Here is a 22669-nt window from a genome sequence, read left to right on the forward strand (position 1 = left end):
GGAAGCTCATACACATTTAAGAAGACATCCAAACAACCAAAGTACTTAATGTATTATCCAAGGTGATTAAACACAAGATTAGTGAGTGATTAGTACTTATAGGCCTAGAGAGAGTATTGCTAGGTGATTGCTGCATAGAGAGAGGATCAAAAAGTGATCCAACCTTCTACCAAGTGGTACGTCGGTACCATGGAGTCTTGGTGACTCACTGACAAGCTTGTTGACCCTTCGACTTGGTGAGCGATGACAAGGCGATTGTGTGGGGACGCGAAGACACTTGCCTTGGTGACTCTAGCTCTGAAGTGATCACGACGGTAAGGAACCCGAAGAGAGGCCACTGGTGAGACCTTGCCTTGGTGGCTTAGTGGCTCATCCGGGTCACCAGTGGCTTAGTGGCTCGTCCGGGTGAAGGCTTTCTCTTTGTGACTTGGTGGCTCAAGAGTTGTGACCGGGTACCGATCGAGAACATATCTTTGGTGGCACTTCAGCGTGGACTAGGGGTGGCATTCATGCCATTGATATCACGAGAAAAAAATCTTTTATGCCAAATTTGCTCTCTCTACCTTATTTACATTTCTGCATTTACATTCTTGCAATTTACCTTCTTAAATAGGTTGCAAGCGTTTTGATTGATAGAGTAGACGCACTAGATAAACATAGAGCACATCTACATAGAATTTGATATAGATTTATCTTGTATTATTTTTTGAGTCAAAATAGTTATAAGTATCCTAATTCATCCCCTCTTAGGACATCACTAATTCTTCTGGTTGTTTCCGCATCGGAGGAGCAAGATCTGGGTGCCGAATCCCCCCTGAACTGAGGTGAGTAAAGTATGTGTGTCCATCGTGGTTTTGTTTGGGTTTCTTAGGGTTTGCTTTGATCTGTGTAATTGAGGGTAATACAGTGTTTTGTCGCAAATATGCAATGGCTCAGTTCACTACTATCAAGCGCTGGTAGGAAGGGGTTGTTCCTATGACTGCTTTCACAACGCGGATGCTTGTCATCGAATTCGACCATGTGGTTTTCATGTTCTGTGGACCTTGTTTTTCATATCAATCGTGTTCCCCATTATGTTCTTGCAGATGGAATTTTCTCTATTGTTGTTTGTCATAATAGAGACATTTTCATGAACTGCAAGACTGGATTGAACGCGCATTTCTTATTGAACCATGGGTGACGGTTTGACAGCAATGCAGTTTGATTCTAGATCATATGTGAGATAGTTAAAATGGAGCCTAATACAGATGACGGCGACATGCTCATTGAAGATGACGCTTGAATTGACGTTGTGCTGAACCGCGAAAAATGCTGAGATGATGTCAATCATTTTGCCCTTATGGAAGACAGCGTCGTCCAATGATGTCGATCATCTTGTCCTTTTGGAAGACGGTATCACCAATGATGTCAAGCACATCATCCTTTTAGAAGATGGTGTCAATGAAGTATAGCTAGGGATTATGTATAACTAGCTAGGTTTATGTGTTCTGAACAATAGATGATGTTATTAACCTTCGTGATATGTAAATACATGTGTTGAAGTTCCGAATAATGTATGATTGATGTTCTGAGCAATGTGTCAATGTGTGATATGTAAATAATGCATGTGATATTGTTTATTTTGTGGATCATAAAGCGTTTAATTTGTAAATCATGTCCGTGACAAGAGTAGGCAAGAAGAAAAACTACTTATAAAGGGAACGGGTCGTATAGATGATTTTTTTAAAACTTTGTCAGTGTCACTTTATACAGACATATTTTAATAAAAAAAACCATATGTAATTCTTACTATTTACATACGGATTTTAGTGTGACCCTTACTACTCAATTCGTCTAGTTTCAATCAAATTTCACCAAATTGATATCGATATCCACGAATTTAGAAGAATTCGCCGGCCACCGCGCTTCGGTGGCCGAACGACCCTGCTCCCAGGCCCCTCTCGGCTTGGGCCGGAAGAAAGAAAGGAAATACCCCTCTCTGCGTCGATCTCGTTCTCCCCAAACCCCACCCGAATCCGCCGAGCTCAGCGAGCCCCCCGCTGCCCTCCCCCAGTTTCGCAGGCTCTTCACCGCCGCCCGCGCTGGCCGAGCACACCTCGGTCCAGATCCAGGTAACTGCACCTCCCTCCCTTCCCCCGTCGGTGCCCGTCGTCCCCAAACCCCACGCGACTGGCGTGGAGCGGAGATCCATCGGGACTTGAGTCGATCCCTACTTGCGTCGGTTAGGATGCCCTGGATAGGTTGGACGGATTGGTCGTTTAGTTTCGGTCTGCAGAATAGCCCTGAAATCCAAGTATTTGTTTCACTCCAATCCGTCTAATTTAGGGTTTGCGGATTTGTTTACCACGTGGTGGAGTGGAGTACTCATATCGGTTCATTTACCGAAATTTTTGGCTGAACTCTCATGCCCCACGTTGAGTCCACCGCTGTGTGCAGAACTTATTCGACTGGGGTTTTGTTACTTTGTTTCAGGAGTGATCTCCACACTAGTGGCGTCGAGAAGACAAAAACAAGTTGACAATGAGCAGCATAGGCACAGGTTACGATCTGTCCGTCACCACCTTCTCTCCTGATGGCCGTGTCTTCCAGGTCGAGTACGCCGCCAAGGCTGTCGACAACAGCGGGTATGCTTCCCCTACGAGTATTTTTCGCTTCAATTGTTCACGTTCCTGTGTGATCTTGTGGTGAGGGCCTGATCTTTGTGAACAGGACTGTTGTTGGGATCAAGTGCAAAGACGGGATTGTGCTGGTAAGATTGGTCTTATCTGATTTTTTACTCAGGTCAATTTGTAATTTGATGGAGCCACTCTTATGTCTTGGCTGGTTTGCATTTTGGTGGTTTGTTCTTTAGGGCGTGGAGAAGCTGGTAACTTCAAAGATGATGCTGGAGGGGTCTAACCGGAGGATCCATTCAGTGCACCAGCACTCTGGCTTGGTAATGTCTCTACACTTGTCTCAAAAGTCAAAATTGATGCTGGTTTTGATGTAAAAACATGTACTATTGATGAATGAATATAGGGACGAGATTGCATTTCTTCTTTTGGTGTGTAGCATGTACTATTACTGAACGAATATAGGATTGACATTATAAAAACATGTTCCATTATCTGTTTTAGGAGATAATTAATGTTTATGTAAAGTGGTAAAGATGTTGTTGTCTATTGAGATTTTTCTGTAAATTTGTCTTGCTATGATGCCTTTTCTATTGATACAAGGGTTCATGTTCTAGTCATTCCTTTTACGAATCATGTGCTGTAACGACAAATTATTTTTATGGTCATTTTCAGGCTGTTGCTGGTTTAGCAGCAGATGGCAGGCAAATTGTTTCAAGGGCCAAATCGGAAGCTGCCAGTTATGAAAAGTGAGCACTTAGTCTTTTAGACCATAAAAACACCTTTATATGATTATGCTCTAAAACTGTAATGCACCAGGGTCTACGGGGAACCTATTTCTGTCAAGGAATTGGCAGATCGTGTGGCAAGTTATGTTCATCTTTGCACACTATACTGGTGGCTCAGGTAATGCATTTTACAGTAGCGCCCCATAATAACTGGCGACATGACTTGTATTCTTCAGTACACTGTAGCCGATCCTAACTTGATTTCTCTTGTATTAGGCCTTTTGGTTCTGGTGTTATTCTTGGAGGTTATGATAGGGATGGGCCACAGCTATACATGATAGAGCCCTCAGGAATCTCCTACGTAAGTTGTCACAGCACACTAAGAGTTATATCAACTGGAGTGCATAGGCTCATTGTTTTAGTTTTTACATGAATTATGTTTTCCATCAGTTGTGCATACATGTTCAGTATGGATGGTGTTGTTTATTAATAGCATTAGATATTACTAGCCTTGTGAATTTGAAGTACATAATGTTCATTGAATTTTAAAACTTGGGCAGAAATACTTCGGTGCTGCATTGGGGAAGGGAAAACAGGCTGCAAAAACGTAAGTTTAACAGTTTTCAATTGGTGTTTTGGTGCTCTCATTGTTTTATGTTCTTCTGTTGCAAATCACTTGGTGATATATATTTATAGTCCAATTGATATCATGGTATTTTAGTGTAAAGGCGCATATTATTACAACCCATCTTACTGAGAAGCAAAGTACAATAGAAAGGAGGGACCCCTCCATATATCATCTTAACATCTAATAGTATGAATTATTTGATAGGTACAACATTGTTTCATTCTCTTGTGCTGCTTTATACACAGAAGATTAAAATGGACAAGCCAATGTTAGCGTATCAATATAGAATAGTTGACTGTGCAGTACATACCATTACATATTTAAATAATCTACCTGCATATTTTTTTATGGTAATTGGTCAGAGTTCACCACTAAAGTGTGATAGGCAGGATCGATTTATATAATTAAAGTTCGCATTTTACATGTTACCATTTCCCTTGTTTATAAAGAAGTATTGACTTTTAACCCTAATCTGATTGAGATAATTAATGGCTATAGCTTTTGTGATCCATAACCTTCTTAACAAGAATACTTTAGCAATTGTTGTTAATTTACCTCTTTTGAATTTGTCTGGTAACTCTGTACAAACTTCTTTTATCTTATGGATGGCTATTAGAATGATTCTAAATCCAACTGTTTGAATGTTGTCTTGCAGTGAGATAGAGAAGTTGAAGCTTTCAGAGCTTACCTGCCGGGAAGGCATTGTTGAAGTTGCAAAGATGTATGCCTGAAGTCTCTTTTCCCATTATAATACAATTGGGCTGCTTTACGGACTTTTAGTTTTGCATTTGTCTTGAATGCGTCTTATTGTCTATGGCTTTGCTGCCATTCATTTTGCTTTAGATTATTTGATTTCACTTAGTGTTCCATGTCATTCTAGAAATCTAGTGTTCTTTTTTTTATATAATGTCTTGCTCAGGGTGCACTTAGTAATAATCATTAAGAACTTCGGTGAGTACATTCCTTTTATACCAGACTTTTTCATATCATTTTTTTGGCTGGTAGGAGTGTTATCTGTAGAATATTGCTTTCAAATCCTGTAATCACATTGTAACAATAGTCCAGACTATTAGCTTAGATGATCCTAAAACGACGACTCTTGTTACAGTAGAGGTGTGTGATAGATTACATCTTATGTCAAGTGATACTAGTGCACAAAGCTAACCAAAACCAGGTTAATTGGTGAGTGAGCTTTGATATTTAGAGATACCGTCAAGTTTCTTTTATAATTTTCTGCTTACTTGATGCCAAAGAACCTGAAAAGGCTACAAGTATGCTAAAATTTGTGTTGTAACAATCTGTTCAATACAGAATTTATGGAGTGCATGACGAAGCAAAGGACAAAGCTTTTGAATTGGAGTTGAGCTGGATATGTGACGAATCAAATCATCAGCATCAGAAGGTACTGGGATACGCACCCCAAAAATTGCCCGATCATTCCTTTTTGTAAATCAAAAGCTGAACTTCTTTGCTCACTTGGCATACTAGGTTCCGAATGATCTATTGGAGCAGGCCAAGGCCGCTGCTAAGGCAGCTCTTGAGGAGATGGATGCTGACTAAGAATCACCGACTCTACAGTACCAAAGCTTATTTCATGTTTGGGCGCTGGTGAAATCTTTTATCCTTTTTTGGGTGACATACTGGACATGGCCAATTTGTCAGATTTTATTTCAGTGTCATGAAAAACTTGTATGTACTTGACGGAACTAGGTTCCTTCATGGGAAAGTTTGAAGCTACACAGTGAGGGGTATCAGATTTGTTGTTCAGATTCTGATGATATTTACTGTTCTTAAGCCAATGACTGTTTCTTTTCCCCTTCAGTATCAATTATCAAGCCACCTCTTCCAGACACCTGGATGAATTGCTTGACGTTGTGGTGCTTTTGGCTTCCCGGTTTTACCTGTGATGGAATGACTGTAGTGCTCTTGTGCAAGAATCAGTAACTGTATTTGTATTGTGAAATCACGTTTATTTTTAATTGCCATTCGTCTATTTTAAGAGTAATTGCCATGTGGTTTACAGAATTGTGCGACGGTGGGTTTTTTTTTATAATCGCATAGCTTGTAAGTGCTGCATCTCTTGCGGGCTGGGCTTAGTTTGGAATCATGAATAGAAGGTTTTGCCAACCCATCAAAAGAAAGCGAAGGCGAAGAAAGCAGGAAGAATTCAGATTGAAGAAAGGTATCACATGCAGCTACAGCTAGGCCGGCCGGCAAGGAGGCAATTTCCAGAATAAAACTAGAAAAGCGGCGAGGCATTGCCGTGCCTGCTGGCCCTTATTTGATAAAATTCATGGCCATGAATAATTGATCTTGCAATAGAATTGTTGATTGAAAAAAGCTTAGTTGATATTTCCTAATATTTTTATTTTTGACAACAATGGGTTAACAAAATATTTTTCGCAGTCTAGATAAACTTGAACCCTGCTTGCTTGTATGGATATCTGTATAGGATGTTGGTGCTGCTCAAAGCAATAACAAAGAATATAAATGCAAAAAAGATAGTATCCGAATCCATGGCATGTGACTTCACCTTACACATGTCAAAATCACTACTTAATGACATTCCAAACAAATTCAGATCATCTGGTTGTCGATATTGATTGTAACCACTAAGAATTCAGCAAATGCATCTTAGAAATGATAGGTATCTTAATGTTAATAGAGGCTGTTGAAGTAGTTGTTCATGTCTTAGATTAGCAGCACAAGACTTAAGCCATTCACGTTCATACATAGATCACCTAGATATATAAATAATTAAGTAGAGATAAATATCAGCTTAGTCTTCATCCATATCACACAGCAAACTTAAGATTACCATGTTGATCCTGCAATAGAGTATTATGTTAGTTTTTAGCATGTTGATCCTTGCTAAACTAAAATAACCATATAATCCTGTTTTGCTGCACTCTACACATTTACATTGTTACCTCCCAATACAAATTTAGAATCTGAAAAGGTAGTCTGCATGTTCACTGAATGAGATGTGCAAGGGTTCAGTCATTTTTACTTTGAAGTTGTAATTGCTTGGTTACTTACCATTTAAAGGAGGGCAAAACATACATGCATGTTGACCATACAAGTTCTTCAAATATGTTCTTATAGTTCTATTATAAATTTAAAATCATAGTTGGTTTGTAAAATATGTATAGAATATTTACTTGTTCCAACAAGATGCCATTAGGTTATACCGAGGTTCATGCTTATCCTGCAACTCCTTACCATGCTTTCCAACATTTTCAGCACCGCCTGCTGAAAACCTTCACCATCAGCCTACATGTTGGATCATAAACTTATTAATGTTCACACCAAAAGAGAAAATCCAAGTCAAAGGCACATGTACCATACCTTCTTTGTGATCTTATCAACTTCATCTATGTACACCATCCCTTATGTGTGCTTGCACATTAAAATCTGCAACCTAGTTAATGTCAAAATGAAACAAAAAAAAATACTCACTCTCAAAGGTAAGATATTAACGCAACTCGTAGTTCAACTTATTTCATTGCATGTAAACGAGTCAAACGCGCGGGGGGGGGGGGGGAGGGTTGGGGTTAAATAGGCTAAGGCTACATGCAGTAGCAAAAAGCAAGATATGATCCTTTTTATTATTATTTAGTTAAATGACTCAATAAGAGCTATAGGATACTGAAAGTGCCTAGAGGGGGGTGAATAGGCTTTTCTGAAAATTAACACTAAAACAGCGGATTAAATCTGTTGGATACTCCGGTGAAGGTCGGATACTCCGGTATGGTCCGGAGTATCCGGTCTAGTCCGGAGTCTTCAATCTATACAGGAATTTTAGAACAATTACGAATTAAAGCTAATAGCTAGAATCTAAGGTTGAAGCTAGGTCTACTGGATATCACAGAGCTAGAATAACACTTAACACTAGCAAGATGATCACTAGAGCAATTTATATGACAAAACACTAATTTCACACAATAAAGCAAATAGCACAAATACGAACACGAGAGATTATCCCGGAGTTCGGCCACCTCACAAAGAAATGCCTACGTCTCCGTTGAGGAGCTCACAAAGAGTCGGGTCTTTTCCAACCCTATCATCTTCTAGCGACCACCAAGATCAAGCTAAAAATTCTTACTCAATTCGAAGATGTTTACAAACATCCCGTGGTACTCCACAAGTTTTGGGTGCTCTACGGGCGACGTCTTGCCGTCTAGAAGCACAAAGCTTCAAGAGAAATGATCACAGCGAATGCTCGATGAAGAACTCAATGCTCAAGTGGCTTGAACTCTCTCCAAACACAAACTCTCTAAAAATTTGCAAACTTTGCACTAGAGGTGGTTGGAGGGTCTTTGAATGCTCTTAAAGTGCTCAAGAGGTTTAAAGTTTACCAGCAATAGCAAGCTCTAAATGCCATGGGGTGTGGGAGCATTTATAGCTCTCTCTCAAAAACTAGCCGTTACTGTTTTGTCAGAACTGACCGGAGTATCTGGTGTACACCGGAGTATCCGGCCCTAAATCCAAAAATGGCGTCAGAACGGTCACAGAACGTGTCAGAACTAGCCGTTACAGTTCTATTAAATTACCGGAGTCTTCGGTGAACACCGGAGTCTCCGGTCCTGACAGAGCTTCCAAAAAAGTTAAGTCCGGAGACTAGCCGGACCCTCCGGCCTCTCCAGGTACTGGAGTATCCGGTGCACACCGGAGACTCCGGTCTCTCTTTTCTTTTTATCAAAAAGATTAAAAGCTAACCGAGAGTCTCTGCCGGAGTCTCTCTCAATCACTTACCGGAGTATCCGGTGAACACCGGAGACTCCGGTCCCCTTTTAATTAAAATAAACACCTAACAGAGACTCTCTGGCGGAGTCTCCCTCGGAGACTCCGGTCTGTTAACCCATAAATTACCGGAGTGTCCGGTGAACACCGGAGACTCCGGTCTTTTTCCAAATAAAAATAAACCGTAACCGAGACTCTCTGCCGGAGTCTACATCGGAGACTCCGGGCTAAATACTGAGTACCGGAGTATCCGGTGAACACCGGAGTATCCGAACTCAGTGGATTTTTTCAGAATGAACTCGGTGTCCGTGAGTGATTGTGTCTCTCAACTAGTTGGTTCTAAGGGATATCTTGAGCATTGAGACACTAACCAAGCAATCAAATGCAACCCTCTTAATAGAGCGGCTATCCTAGACTCAATTTCAAAAATAAAAAAATTTAAATCCTATTGAGTACTCTTCGTTGATTCTCCATTTGTTTTGACAGGTGTCAAACGTCACTTATCTTTACAACTAATGCTTAAATCTGTTCATAACTTAGAAAAGCATGTTAGTTCCTTAATCGTTTTGTCATCAATAAGCCAAAACCCACTTAGGGAGCCTAAATGCATTTTCAGATACATGAGTCTACACATACTTACAAATGGTACATTCATAAAGCGAGCAAATGTATTCACAAGTAAAGTTTTACCTGTGAAAGAACTTGATCATCAATATAAAATACTGCTGAGTGCCCTTTCTTTTTACAGTATTTTAGGTTATCCAATATCTATTACAACAACTCTAAATGGTTGCAAATGTTTTATCTGATCCAGTAGGTCCTATTAACAATACATTGCCTTTTTCTAGTTCCACATCATCATCATTATTATCAGCTTCCCCATCAAAACCACACAAATCTGCTCCAGACCAATTTTTTTAGGTTATATAATCAGCCACTAAAATACATGAATGAATTCTAGTATCTATGGGTGCAGCAATAGATATGCTTCATTATTTTGAGAAAAAGAGGAATTGACGTGATAAATTGGAACTTATCCCTTTTGTAAAGATTGATGGTATAACCGTTTATAGTGGTTGTAAACTACAACATATAACACCTACAGGTTTAAAGGGTTACAACAGATGAGGACAAATTCACGCATTACTGTTGAGTAATAACAGTGTTAAAGTACAATAATTAATCAATTGTGAGATTATCCAAACATTACCAAGCATAATTAAAAGTTTAGAACATTTACTGATGCACCTGTTGACCAGACTCAACAGTCAACAAATAGATATTAAAGTAGACTCAATGGCTCAAACAGAAACATAGTAGTAGAAATGATTAAACTACTAGCATAGTCACTAACTCCAAACAATGGGTGTAGCAAAACTTAGCATGTGCAAACATGAAAAATGAATGAATGTAACAGTTTTTACATTAGCCAAAAACAGATAATTGGTCCACATTGCCTGTATGGGTATGAAGTAGTTCAACTCTTCAAGGTATCCATTAAAACATCTAAAAGGAAAAGAATCATATATACCCTTCAAAAAACAATAGCATGTGCACTCTTCTCACCCCTACCACCAATAGCAGATGATGCATTATTAGCCTCTGCCTTCACAGCTACATCCATTTCCTAATTAAGGTTCCTATCGTCGTGCCATTCAAGTGCGACCTGATGGCTCATGAATACCAATCAATCAAAAGCTGACTGTCTATCGGGCTTTAGATGGGTAAGATAGATAGAAAACTATCATTACAAGCTTAAATAAATAATAAATCAGAAGAAATCCGAAAGACCTCTTTTTAAAATTCACGCTCCCAATTTACAAATATCTGCAAAAGTAATCAAACTGATACACCCCTTGCATACCTTAATTAAGTAAATTAACTTTTCGAAACGACCAAAATTCGCCGATTGGTATTCTCGTGAGCGGTGAAACGAGCCAAGAGCCCAACGCCAATGCCAACGCGGACCAACCAAGTCCAACCCGACGCGCACCCAACCCACCCACCCCTCACCCACCGACGCGTCGCCAACGGAAACTTCTCAAAGAGCCGACCGGTTCCACCGCGGCCGTAGCTCCAACGCCCCCTAACGCCGCGGCCGCCTCCTCCCCAAAGGCCGCCGTGAGCTCCGCCCCGCCCCGCCCCTCGCCGGCAACCACCGGACGCCGCCATGCCGCCCCCAGTCCCTCCTTCCCGCCTCCACCTCCACCGCCTCCTCTTCGTTGCGGCGCTCTCGCTCCTCCTCGCACAAACCCTAGCCTCCTCTTCCTCCGGCGCGGCAGCCGCAGAACCCGGCGACCCCTGCGCGGTTTCCGTATCGGACGGGGGCGGCGAGGCCCCGTCGTGCCCGGTGCGGTGCTTCCGCCCGGACCCGGTCTGCGGCGCCGACGGGGTCACGTACTGGTGCGGCTGCCCCGAGGCCGCGTGCGCGGGGGCCCGCGTAGCGCGGCGCGGGTACTGCGAGGTCGGCGCCGTCTCGGCGCCCGTCTCCGGGCAGGCGCTGCTGCTCGTGCACATCGTCTGGCTCTTCGTGCTCGGTGCCGCCGTCCTCCTCGGCTTCCTCTGATGCCCATTCCCGCGGTTGTATCCCCCTCCCCGCATGTAAAAGAGAGCTCCATGTAAAACTATTCTTTTTCGCGATTTTTTTGTTGGTTCTTGGTGTGTTGTTGAGCGGTGAGGAATGGCCCTTTAACGATTTCGTTGTGATTTACTAATTTTGAGAGGATTCGGCGGGAGATGTTACGTGATTCTTTCTTAGATCTGTTGGATTCAGCTGTGCTCTAGATTTCAGAGCAGAGCTGCGCTGATTGGCTGTGAAATGTTGTAGGTTGTGATCATGTAAACAGTTGTAAATCCCGTTCTAACATTTGCAGTGATCAGTTTGTGGTGGTCCGCACATTCTTCTTCTTTAGTATGGATCTACAAATGTGAATTGCGATTGATATCTGAGAGCTGCCTGATAAAATGAATTTGGTTTTCCCGGCATTATAGAAAATCACGATTTTCTGTCAATCTTTTTTAAAAAACCTTAATACGATACGTTGACACACTTAGACCATCATATATACGTACTCATATAATATCTACTGAAGATGCAGAGTTTAGAGATTGATAAAGTTATCACATACGTTTGCTATCAATAGGTACATCGTGTATTATTGAAAGAAAAATTTACATCTTGATGAGACACGAGTGTAGTGAAAATGATCATATTAAATTATGATTATAAGATTGGATATTTTGATGAAGATCATGATCATCATAAAAATAAAAATGTAATGAAACTAGATGTAAAATCTTTCAATTATTGTAGCTCATTTGTCTTGTATAAGATTACATATGTTTATTTTAATTTATTGTAATATTTAGTGTAGGTTTTTATATAGTAGGTTACTTGTATTTCTCTATTTCTTATGAGCAACCTACATGCTTATTAGTTGTAGATTTTTTATAGTATTAGTTTTACAATTAATATCTTTTATGTGTCATTAACCAATCTAATGGGGTACTCTTTCTATTATTATTAATAACAAGTGCATATGTCTCATAAGTATTTAAAATTTTTATGCACATATTTAGGAGAAGTATATCATATATATTATGTTTTTAAGACTAACATGTGTTGCTAGATGTATTTTTTGTAGTCTCATAGAGAAATCAATATGTCACTAGAGGTATACAATGCTTAAATGTTTCAATTGATATCATTATCAATTCATTTATACATTTAAGCTACCTCCATATATTATATAACTTAAACTTTCTACCTCTACTTATTATCTAAATGTACATATATTGTTATATTCCGACATGTGGTATTCACGAGTAAGTCATTATATGTATGCACATATAAAGGAGAAATTTAGATTATATTATGTGAGTTCATGAATTATGATCATTGTTTATCTTTTTAAATTGATATCAATTCCTCCTATGCAATTAGTATGTTTTTTTAATTGATATTATTTTATTGGATCATGATTTATGAAACTCTCTCCCATATGCTATAACGGTCTTCTTCAAGTTTAACATATGTGTGTAGCTATTTTTGAGATTGTTAATAAAGCGAGAGAAGTTTTAATGACCAAAGTAAGAAGCAAGATACAAGATATCTAGAAATATCGAAGTTGATAAAGAGGAGAAGAAGAAGATATAAGAAGCAACATGATACGTCTAGGTTGATAAAGAAGGAGAAGTTCTTGCATAGGTCGATCAAGGGAGATAGTGACAGTGAAGAAAGGAGGAGCCACAACAAAGATTGACTAAATGATAAGAGTATGCATCTAAACAATGTGATAATACTTTATGCTATTTACGATTGGTATCATTTATGATTTATCACTTGCTTTGATTGTATTGTCATCAATCACTAAAAATGGGAGATTGAAACGAAAATGATTCTATTATGTCATGATTGTGATTTTAATGATTAATGACAATATAGTCATTAGAACTTATGTGTTTGTCAAAAATATCTGTTAGTAGATCTTATAGATGCAATACATGAAGAAGCCACTGCAGCCGAGATAAAGTTTGATTGAATTGGAGAAGTTAAAGGAGAATTGACATCACCGGAAGGTCCGGTGTAGAAAAGTTTACATTCACCAGAGCATTATGCACAGAGACCGATAGCCTCACTAGATAGTCCGGTGCTCTGTGTGTTGAACTCACCAGAATATTTCTAACAGAAGGGAAGAAGGCTGATGACCTCACTGGATAGTCCGATGATTTGTATTGGGTAACAACAGAGCATTTCTTGCAAAGAAGAATAAATATAAGAGACTGAAGATCAACCCACCAGAAGATCTGGTGTTTGGTTTGTGCACACGAGAGTATAGCACCGGAGCATTTCTTGCAAAGACCACTACAATTGCTGAAGAATAAAGATTAACTCACCAGATAGTCCGGTAATCACATAGATGGATGCACCATAGCATTTTACATAGAGGGACTGCAAAGGCTCGGATGACTCAAGATAACTCACCAGAAGGTCTAGTGATGGATTTGAAGGCGCACCGGATTGTATGGTGTTCACAGAGGCTATGAGTGGAGTTTTAATAGCTAGATTCTGATGTTATACTCACTGGATGACCTGGTGTTAGTACTACTATTCTCACCGGATTATCCGATGTTAACAACTTTCTGAGCCGTTATGAAAACAGCTCAGAAAAGTTGTTAACACCTGAGGTGTTATGAAAACGGCTAGTTGGAGGATTTAAGGCTATAAATACCCCTCCACTTGGTTATTTGATGTGTGACATGCTGCTGAAGTCTAGATGAAGTTCATATACACTTGAGAAGACATCCAAACCACCAAAGTGCTTAAAGTGATCATCCAAAGTAATTAAGCACAAGATTAGATAGTGTTTAGTGCTTATAGGCCTAGAGTGTAACTAAGTGTTGCAGCTTGAAGAAAGGATCAAAGAGTGATCCTAACTTGTACCGAGTGGTATATCAGCACCACCTTAGAGTCTTGATGACTCGTCGGCATGTTAGGTCTTGGTGGCTCAAGCTTGTTGATCCTCCGGCTTGTTGTGGAGCGGCGGCAAGACACATATATGGAGACGCGGAGATCCTTGCTTTGATGGCTCAAGCTCCGAAGTGATCACGACGGTAAGAGACCGAAAAAGAGGCTTGTGGTGAGGCTTGCCTTGATGACTTATCTAGGTTGAGATCTTATCTTTGCGACTTGGTAACTCAATAGCCGTGACTGGATGCCGATCGGGAGCATATCCTTTGTGGAGCTCTAACATATACTAGGGGTGACATTCATGCCATCGATACTACGAGATAAAAATCCTTTGTGTCAAATTTGTCTCTCTACTTTATTTACATACTTATAATTTAACTTGTTAAAGTAGGTTACAATCATTTTAAGTGGTAGAGTAGACACACTAGATAAATATAAAATACATTTAGATAGAAATTAAGATATATTTATCTTGTGAAGTTTTTGGAACTAATTTTAGTTTAGATTTATAAGTATTCTAATTCACTCACTTTTAGAACGGCACCGTTCCTCACAACAAGTAAACCCCATTTAATTCCTAATTAGATAGAGTACAACCACTTTCAGTGGCCAGCTAAGTTAAGGTTTGGTTCTCTTCTGTCCGTCGTTGATCTTGCATGAACATGATTTTGCATATTCCGTTAGCTAAGTAGTGCAGCGTTGAGAACACAAAAAAAATACGAAATTTGTTCGGTGAAGTTCTAATGTCTGTAGGGTTTTTATTCTTGCTTTGAAGATTCTATAAAATTCATGCATTCAACACACGCGCTCACCCTTTCTCGACTTCTTGCAGAAAGAACTGCTCCACAGACTAGAGAGTCCAAGCGGGAACCCCACATCAGATCATTTTTATTGAAAGCAACATGCCATGACAAAAGATATTTAGATCGCAGCCATGCATATTAAATATTCTTTCGCACCTTCTAATGATCAGGCGTTTGGAAACAAGATCAATATCTTAGGCGATAAATAACAGCAGGAATGATGGGATTAGGGGAGAAGGTTCATTGTGTGTGTGCTGGGTAGGGGGCTTCCTTTGTCACTAGATTTAGAAGAGCTCTGAAGAGGGAGGTCGGCCCGGTGAAGGAGGCAATCGCAGGGGCGAGGGTGCTGCTAGCCGCATATGATAAAGAACCGCTGGATGGACCGGTGCTGAGACAGGGTAGCTACAAAACAGAGAGCTTAGCGCAGCGGTAGGCTATGTGCGGTGGGGTACCATTGAAGACGGAGGGAGAAGGGCCGGGGCGGGGGAGCGATGTGGGACATCGGTGTAGCTAGAGGAAGAAGAAGTGTGTCATTGCTGTGGGAGAGAGGAAGAAGAAAGAAGGGCGGTTGTCGGTCTCTCTCTGGTGATTGTTCTCAGTGAGTGGTTTGGAATCTATATACGAGGGCATTTACGATGGTTTTTTTTTACTGTTTTCTTTGTATGTAAGCCTCGCATGAATATGGAGACAACACTAAGATAACTTAAATGGATTCTCTTAAGTTTGTCTTTATATGACAAAAAAAACTCTTGAGTTGTTTAGGTGACTCCACAATTATCTAAGAGATTGTTTCCTGCCGAAGAGATCGACATACACTCTCGTCTTAAGATTTCGCTGATACAATAGGACTTGAGACATTTGACAATGCGCCATCTAGGGATGGCAATGGATACAAATTACCTGCGTGTCACAGGTAAAACCTTGATGGGTACAGGTTTGGGATCGATTCTTTTTGTCTATGGGTCTGTGTGTATGTGTTGGATTGATTCTAAAGCCAACAGATACTCTCATGGAAATTAAAGAAAAAAAGCTCACTTCTTGTGTCGGTTTTGCTATCCGCTCCAAGTACTTGAAATGTGGGCCAAGTCACTAGGTATATAAATGCATCGTTAGGGTTTCCTTGCCTCATTAGATATTTTTTTAATTATTTGAGATGCATACTAGCGATATACGATACCTTTTTAATTGATGAGATTTATATTATAGTTCATGCTATATTCAATTTATACTTACATGTTGTCACGCATAGAGCATACTTAGAGAGTTAGAGGCACATGGTGGCCGCCAGTGGTGGACATAGGTGGTGTTTCTCATCTATAGTGGGTAATAGGTGCAATCATAGGTTTGAAAATTAGCTCGTGAACATAGGTTTAGATAGCCCCTAGGCACGGGTACCTGTTGCCATCCCACCATCTTGCATGCCCTCAAATGCAATGATAGATTTTTTTTGTCTATAGTGGATGATTCATTTGTTTGATGATAGTTTCAGCCATCGTACATGCCCTGTCGAATTAGACTAGGAAAAAAAATCCAGATAACCCAATACAATGATGATATATTTAAATTAAAACAATAATATGTTTCATTTCTTTTATGATAGTTTCAGCTTCATATATATTTAAAAAATTGAACCGTACAGTGAAGCGTAAATTGAGAACCTTTACATTAAGCCTAACAAGGGCAACCGCGCAGAATCTCAACCATGACAGGACATCACAATTCACAAATTGCAGTGTCAACCCTTTCCTGTTCCCACTGATGCATTTGGTTACAAAACTATGGTTAGATTTGCAAGTACATTGGCAAAAAAAATTGCCTAACAACTCAACGCTCATGCTATTGGCAACTAAAAAATGGCTATGCTATGAAAATTCGAAAACGCAAAGGAAAAGGTTGGTTCAAAGCATCCTTGTGGTGTTCCCGACTCTACACTCACACGTACATAAGCTCCTTGACTCTCTGACCACACGCTGAGAACGTCGAATGCGCAACTTGATGTTTACCAGCTTACCAGCAATCTGCATTTTAGGTTTGGAATGTCGAAATGATTACAATGGACCATGTGCTCCATAAGTAGAAGCCACAAGATTTACAAGAAATCGAAATGCAACTGCAAATGAAACAATTGACCTAAGATCTTTAAAACTTAAGGGGGCTACAGTAATGGGAATGCTCATGAAGTTGAACAGATGGAGTAGCAATATAACCTCTTTCATAATACAAGTATCTACGGATGCTACTGCTAGAATAATCTTGAAAAGAAATTACCATTCTCCATGTAAGGTCCTCTGGTCCAAGAGGCTGGGCAGGACTTGAATATAGAAAATGTCTTGAATACTGTGAATGAATACAGGTAAATTATTACTCATCAATATTGAATCGTCCCAGGCGTCGTGTGAAATAAGAGTTAGATAAAGAGGTCACCTTCACAAGATTAGATTGCATTTCTCTGACCCTGTTCGCATTGATTCCTCTTAGGTACTTCACGAGCCAGCCAGGTTGCATAGCATCACTTGATGAAACAAACAATGCTATCTGCAGAATAGAACCCATCAAAAGTAAAAAGAGCCGAGTTAGCTAACTCTCAGCGGCGAGATTCTCTTGTGGAAGCAAAATATTTGTAACTTCCCATGATTCCAGTGTTAACTGCTCCAATAACTAGCACGTTCCAAATAACTAGCTAATAAAGTCTGCCATCAAAAGTAAACCAACCAAATAATGAGCCAAGGCAAGCACGGCATAGCTAAAATGGGCTAGTTTGTCCAGCTGAGCTATATCTCAGTTCAGCAAAGAAGCTACTAACTATAAAACCATCAGTACCCATGGAGAATAGAACCCCAGACCGTCCATTACCAACAAATATGCAACTAGGTGTTCAATTCTTAGTGATACCAAGATATTTGCTGATATTAAGGGGATGCAACTACCAAGAAATCCCTCATTTTCTGTGCAATGAATCAAATTTCCGAGTTATAATTACCTTGAAAAACCTTATGACTATGAGTAGCGGAGCATGTGATATAAGAGTAACAGTATTAAAAGCTATCAGGATGGCCAAGTTTACCTCCCTATAATCAAGTATTCCTTCAAAAGGAAGCTCTAGTTCATCACTTATTATAACCGGGATACATCCACTAACGATTGCATCAAACAGGCGAGCAGAAGATGGGGTATCCCCAGCTGGACTCAAGCAAAAGAGAGACTTGCGCATGCCATCCTGAGCTGCTGCTTTTCCTTCAGCTCCAGCAGAGCCCTCTTCTATTACTATGTCTTCGGCACTTTTCAGTTCTGCCACAAGCTTACTGCGGATCTTCCCTCCCTAGAAGAGATAAAAGGTCAACAGAATAGAAGCACAAAAATCATACAAGGCAAGTACAAGTGGAGGCTTCCATGCACTTATTTGGAACTGTCAAATGCTAGAAAGTGGTAACAAGAGACTTACAGCATTTCTCTTCAGTCTTCCTCGAAAGAACATCAATATACTTCTTTTGGATTGAGTTTCTGATGCACACTTAGAATCACAAAGATCAACATTTGGAACATATGGAAGAATGACATCCTTCTCCAGATATACTTGTCCGGGTTTATACCTGAAATAAGACAGTGAGTTTTGTTGTTCAACTGATGTATGCGGGCAGTTTTCCAAGGTAAAATGGCAACTGGCAAACAATGAATACGATACCAGTTCCCGGTTGAATCCATATCAGGTAGAAGCCATATTGCCTTCTTCACAAATCTCCGGACTGACTTAAAAGACCATGGGTGATGAACAGGAATGATATGATCTCTTCCTTCTGAACGTTGCCAAGCAGGCTGATCAGTCACCCACTTTAAAGCTTCCTGACATCAAAGGAGTAATGTTGATAAGGTCCTCTTGGAATAAATTCATTTCTATAAACAGAGGTAAATATTTCAAATGATTTCCTACAGTCAATTGAACCAATAAAAGTCGTTATAGATAGTGATAGAAAATTGAACTCAGACAATGTTGTCCGTCATTATAATTTCAGGTATAACTACCAAAAAGAATGATCAAAAATTTAATTTCATTAAGAAATTTTCCTACAGAAACACTAGTTTTTCCATGTTGATGTCCTAAAACACTTTCTGAAAATTAAACCTTGAGAGATGCTCCCACACCCTATAAAGCGCCTTGCATTCTTGTTTCTCCAGCAGGAAGTAACTGATTGTTGTGAAGAATGGCACGTAGAAAATGTCTGCTTCTTCTTGCCGCTGAACCCTGATGACACTCTTCAAAAGTCTTCGTGATTCAGGCGCAATGAGATCCGCCCACAGCCAGTAGTCAATAGAATGCTGCATATGTGAATGAAAAACAATTTTACATTCAAAACAAATGGAAGAAAGTTCCAATCTTAAAAATTATGCAATACTTATTGCAAAGTTATGCAAATATATTAGCTGTAAACAAAGGTGTGCTGCACTACCGATGTCTTGAACTGTAGCATGCAAGAGATGATATATTTTGAACAGTTAGTTTAAATCCTCGAAAGGCATAAAAAACTAACATTATATTTGTAGCTTGAATTATGAAATAAAAGTACACTGCTCTAGGCATGAACTTTGTCTCTATCCATCTGAAACAATCTCAAGAGTCGTTACATGTAAAACTTATAGTACTAACAAAGAATCTGAAACTGCTTTAAGAATAAGATCCAGTCTAGAAGCATTTTCACCTCACAACACACACATTGTATAATGGAATCATGAACATATAGCATAACGTCCTACTCGTCAAAATGCCCTGTTTTTCAAAACAATGGCTAAACCAAGCTACAGCAGATTGGAGTCTACCAACTCTCTGAGATCTAGTATACAAGCATGTCGCCCATGTCAAAAACATCTCCAAGCCTACCAAAGCATCAGAGAACAGATGCATCACGAAGGAGTGTATAATCATCCCACTTCCAACCAGCAAGCAATCCACGTGAACCAGTGTGCTAAATTTTTTCACATATACGGATAAAATTTCCCGCTCTCATCGAAATCCAGCACTCTATAAGATCCAATCTAGAACTACGCGCCTCGTAGCATCAAAACAAAACAAAATTGCAATTCGATCTCAGCAAGCTCACCTGCTCGATGAGCCGGTGAACTGGGCTCCCATTGGACGTGAGGTTGCCCGTCTCGCGGTACGAGTCCCTGAAGAGCCTCAGCAAATCGTAGGTGAACTTGCTCGGCATCTCGTACACGTAGACCTTGAGCGGCCCCGCCGCGGCGGGCCAAGCACCCCCGGGTTCCCCGTAGAGCCTGGCCTCCTCCTGTGCCCGGATCGCGGCCTCGAGGTTGCCTGGGGTTGCGGAAGCGGAGGCGGAGGGGAGCGGGGCGGCGAGGAAGCGGTCGAGCGAGGCGAGGAAGGAGGTTGTTGGACTAGGGCTCGCGAGGATGATGGGGGCGGGGCGGGGTGAGGAGGGGGAGAAGAGGAGGAAGTAGGAGGCGGAGAGCAGGAGTAGGACGGAGGCAGCGGCGGCGGCGAGGAGGCGGCGGGAGGAGGAGTGTCACAACCCTTCACCGATCTAGAGTAGAGAAAAGTTTTTGGAGGGGGAGATCAGATGGATTCATCAGAGAAAGACAGAAGAAGCCCAGTTCGCCAGAGGAAAACACTGGTTCAGTGGTTCAGTTTCGTCTCTCTCCTTTCTCGCCCCTCCCTCACGCGCTCCAGCGTTTTTAAGTTTGTTACAGCCAGCTGTCAAGGACCCCACTTGTCAGCCGGGTATCGCGCGTTTGGCCGCCTTGCTCGCTCGCTGACGCGCCGGGCCCTCTCTTCATTCCCCGATGGAGTTGGCGCCTGCGGCAGCCCGTCCCTCACGTGCGCCCGCGTCTTCTGCTCAGCTGTAGTCGAAGTAGTGGGCGCCGTGACATTCTCCCCTTCTTCAGGACCGGCTTGTCCCCAAGCCGGCGCATGCGGGAAGCGATGCTTGAGCTCGGAGAAGATCTCCCAGGTCGCTAAAGAAGCAGGTTGGCCATCCCATTGTATTAGCACTTGCTCGACCACCTTGGACCCGTGGCGATGGAGGCGCCGCTGGAGAATCTGCACGGGAACGCTTGGCACAATTGCTTCAGGCAGTGGCTCCGGCAGGACGGAATGCTTGATGGAGCCCGGTGGCAGAGCCTGACGCAGTTGGGACACATGGACGACGGGGTGGATGCGACTGGACGCCGGCAGCTGGAGCTTGTACGCCACTGCCCCAACGCGCTGCAAGACCTGAAAGGGACCAAAGTAACGGAATGCTAGCTTATGATTAGCACGATTCGTTACCGATGTTTGTAGATACGGCTGCAATTTGAGATACACCCAGTCGCCTTCCTTGAAATTACGTTCAGAGCGTCGCCGGTCTGCTTGATGCTTCATGCGTTGACAAGCTCGTTCAAGATGCTGGCGCAAAAGCAGGGTCTTCAGCTGTCTCTCCTTAGCCCATTCAGTAAGATCAGGATCGACACACACTGAAGAATCAACAATGCCAAAATGTCGAGGGGCATGGCCATATAATGTCTCAAATGGTGAATTTCCCAACACTGAGTGATATGAGGTGTTGTACCAAAATTCTGCTAGACTAATCCAAGAATGCCATTTAGTAGGACTCGAATGGACAAAACAGCGCAAATATGCCTCAAGACACTGATTGATTCTTTCGGTTTGACCGTCGGTTTGTGGATGGTATGAGGAGCTCATGTTTAGTTGAGTATTGGCCAGCCTAAACAACTCTTTCCAGAGATGACTTGTGAAGATTCTGTCTCGGTCTGAGATCAGATATTGGGGTAAACCATGTAATTTGTAGATGTTGTCCAAGTAACATTTAGCCACTTGCCAAGCAGTAAAAGGATGGGACAAGGGAATGAAATGTGCATACCTTGTCAATTTGTCCACCACCACCATAATACAGTTATAGCCGGCTGACCGAGGTAGCCCTTCAATAAAGTCTAAGGAGACATATTGCCAAGCTTGATCAGGAACGGGTAAAGGCTGTAATAAGCCAGGATATCTCACATGTTCAGTTTTAGCTTGTTTACAAACTGCGCATTGACTGACAAAAGCAGTAACTGCTCTCTTGAGACCAGGCCAAGCAAATAGTTTGCGGATTCTATTGTATGTGACCTGAATTCCTGAATGACCACCTAAGCCACTTGCATGCAAGGCCTGCAGTATTGTGTTGTGCAGAGTGGAGTTGTTGCCGAGCCAAATTCGTCCCTTATATCTGATTATCCCATCCTTAAGTGTATAAGGAGGTACAGATGTGGGGTTTAAAGCAAGCTGGGAGAGCAGGTCAGCAGCCAGCTTGTCATCAGCATATCCCGATATTACATCATCCAGCCAAGAAGGTACACTAGCTGAAATAGCATGCAGTTGTACTGGGTCATGAGAAACACACCTGGACAAGGCATCAGCAGCTGTGTTTTCAGCACCTTTTTTATATGCAATTTTGTATTGCAGTCCTTGTAATTTGGCCATTGCTTTTTGCTGCCAAGGGGTTGTTAAACGTTGGTCTTGTAGATGGACCAAGCTCCTTTGGTCAGTCCGTATGATAAATTCCCCACTTTGCAGGTAAGCTCTCCAATGATCCACAGCCAAGAGAATAGCTAGACATTCTTTTTCATAAGTAGATAGCTGAGAATTTTTTGGACCCAGAGCCTTACTCAAATATGCTAGAGGATGCCCTTGCTGAATT

The 22669-nt window shown here is 41.3% G+C and overlaps 3 protein-coding genes across 3 annotated transcripts; 2 read left to right on the forward strand and 1 right to left on the reverse strand.

The window, feature by feature from the left end:
- Positions 1 to 1914: 1914 nt before the first annotated feature.
- On the forward strand, positions 1915 to 5782 carry LOC133922889 (proteasome subunit alpha type-3-like). Its single transcript, XM_062368421.1, has 11 exons — positions 1915 to 2111; positions 2473 to 2624; positions 2710 to 2749; positions 2852 to 2935; positions 3288 to 3361; positions 3432 to 3518; positions 3617 to 3701; positions 3901 to 3947; positions 4624 to 4689; positions 5280 to 5370; positions 5457 to 5782. Exons 2-11 carry the CDS (start codon positions 2521 to 2523, stop codon positions 5526 to 5528), a joined length of 750 nt encoding a protein of 249 aa, XP_062224405.1. The 5' UTR covers positions 1915 to 2111; positions 2473 to 2520; the 3' UTR covers positions 5529 to 5782.
- A 4938-nt stretch (positions 5783 to 10720) lies between these two features.
- Positions 10721 to 11601, forward strand: LOC133890128 (uncharacterized). Its single transcript, XM_062330577.1, has one exon. It carries the CDS (start codon positions 10882 to 10884, stop codon positions 11275 to 11277), a length of 396 nt encoding a protein of 131 aa, XP_062186561.1. The 5' UTR covers positions 10721 to 10881; the 3' UTR covers positions 11278 to 11601.
- Positions 11602 to 16623: 5022 nt separating this feature from the next.
- On the reverse strand, positions 16624 to 20353 carry LOC133922909 (probable arabinosyltransferase ARAD1). The gene is made up of 8 exons (XM_062368436.1): positions 20078 to 20353; positions 19125 to 19298; positions 18667 to 18824; positions 18427 to 18574; positions 18049 to 18303; positions 17409 to 17519; positions 17253 to 17321; positions 16624 to 17002 (listed from the first exon to the last, which is right to left on the reverse strand). The coding sequence occupies exons 1-8, from the start codon at positions 20183 to 20185 to the stop codon at positions 16883 to 16885; spliced, it is 1143 nt and encodes a 380-aa protein (XP_062224420.1). The 5' UTR covers positions 20186 to 20353; the 3' UTR covers positions 16624 to 16882.
- Between the last annotated feature and the right edge of the window lie 2316 nt (positions 20354 to 22669).

Source organism: Phragmites australis, chromosome 1 (assembly GCF_958298935.1).
Source record: "Phragmites australis chromosome 1, lpPhrAust1.1, whole genome shotgun sequence".
NCBI classification, from domain to species: Eukaryota; Viridiplantae; Streptophyta; class Magnoliopsida; order Poales; family Poaceae; genus Phragmites; species Phragmites australis.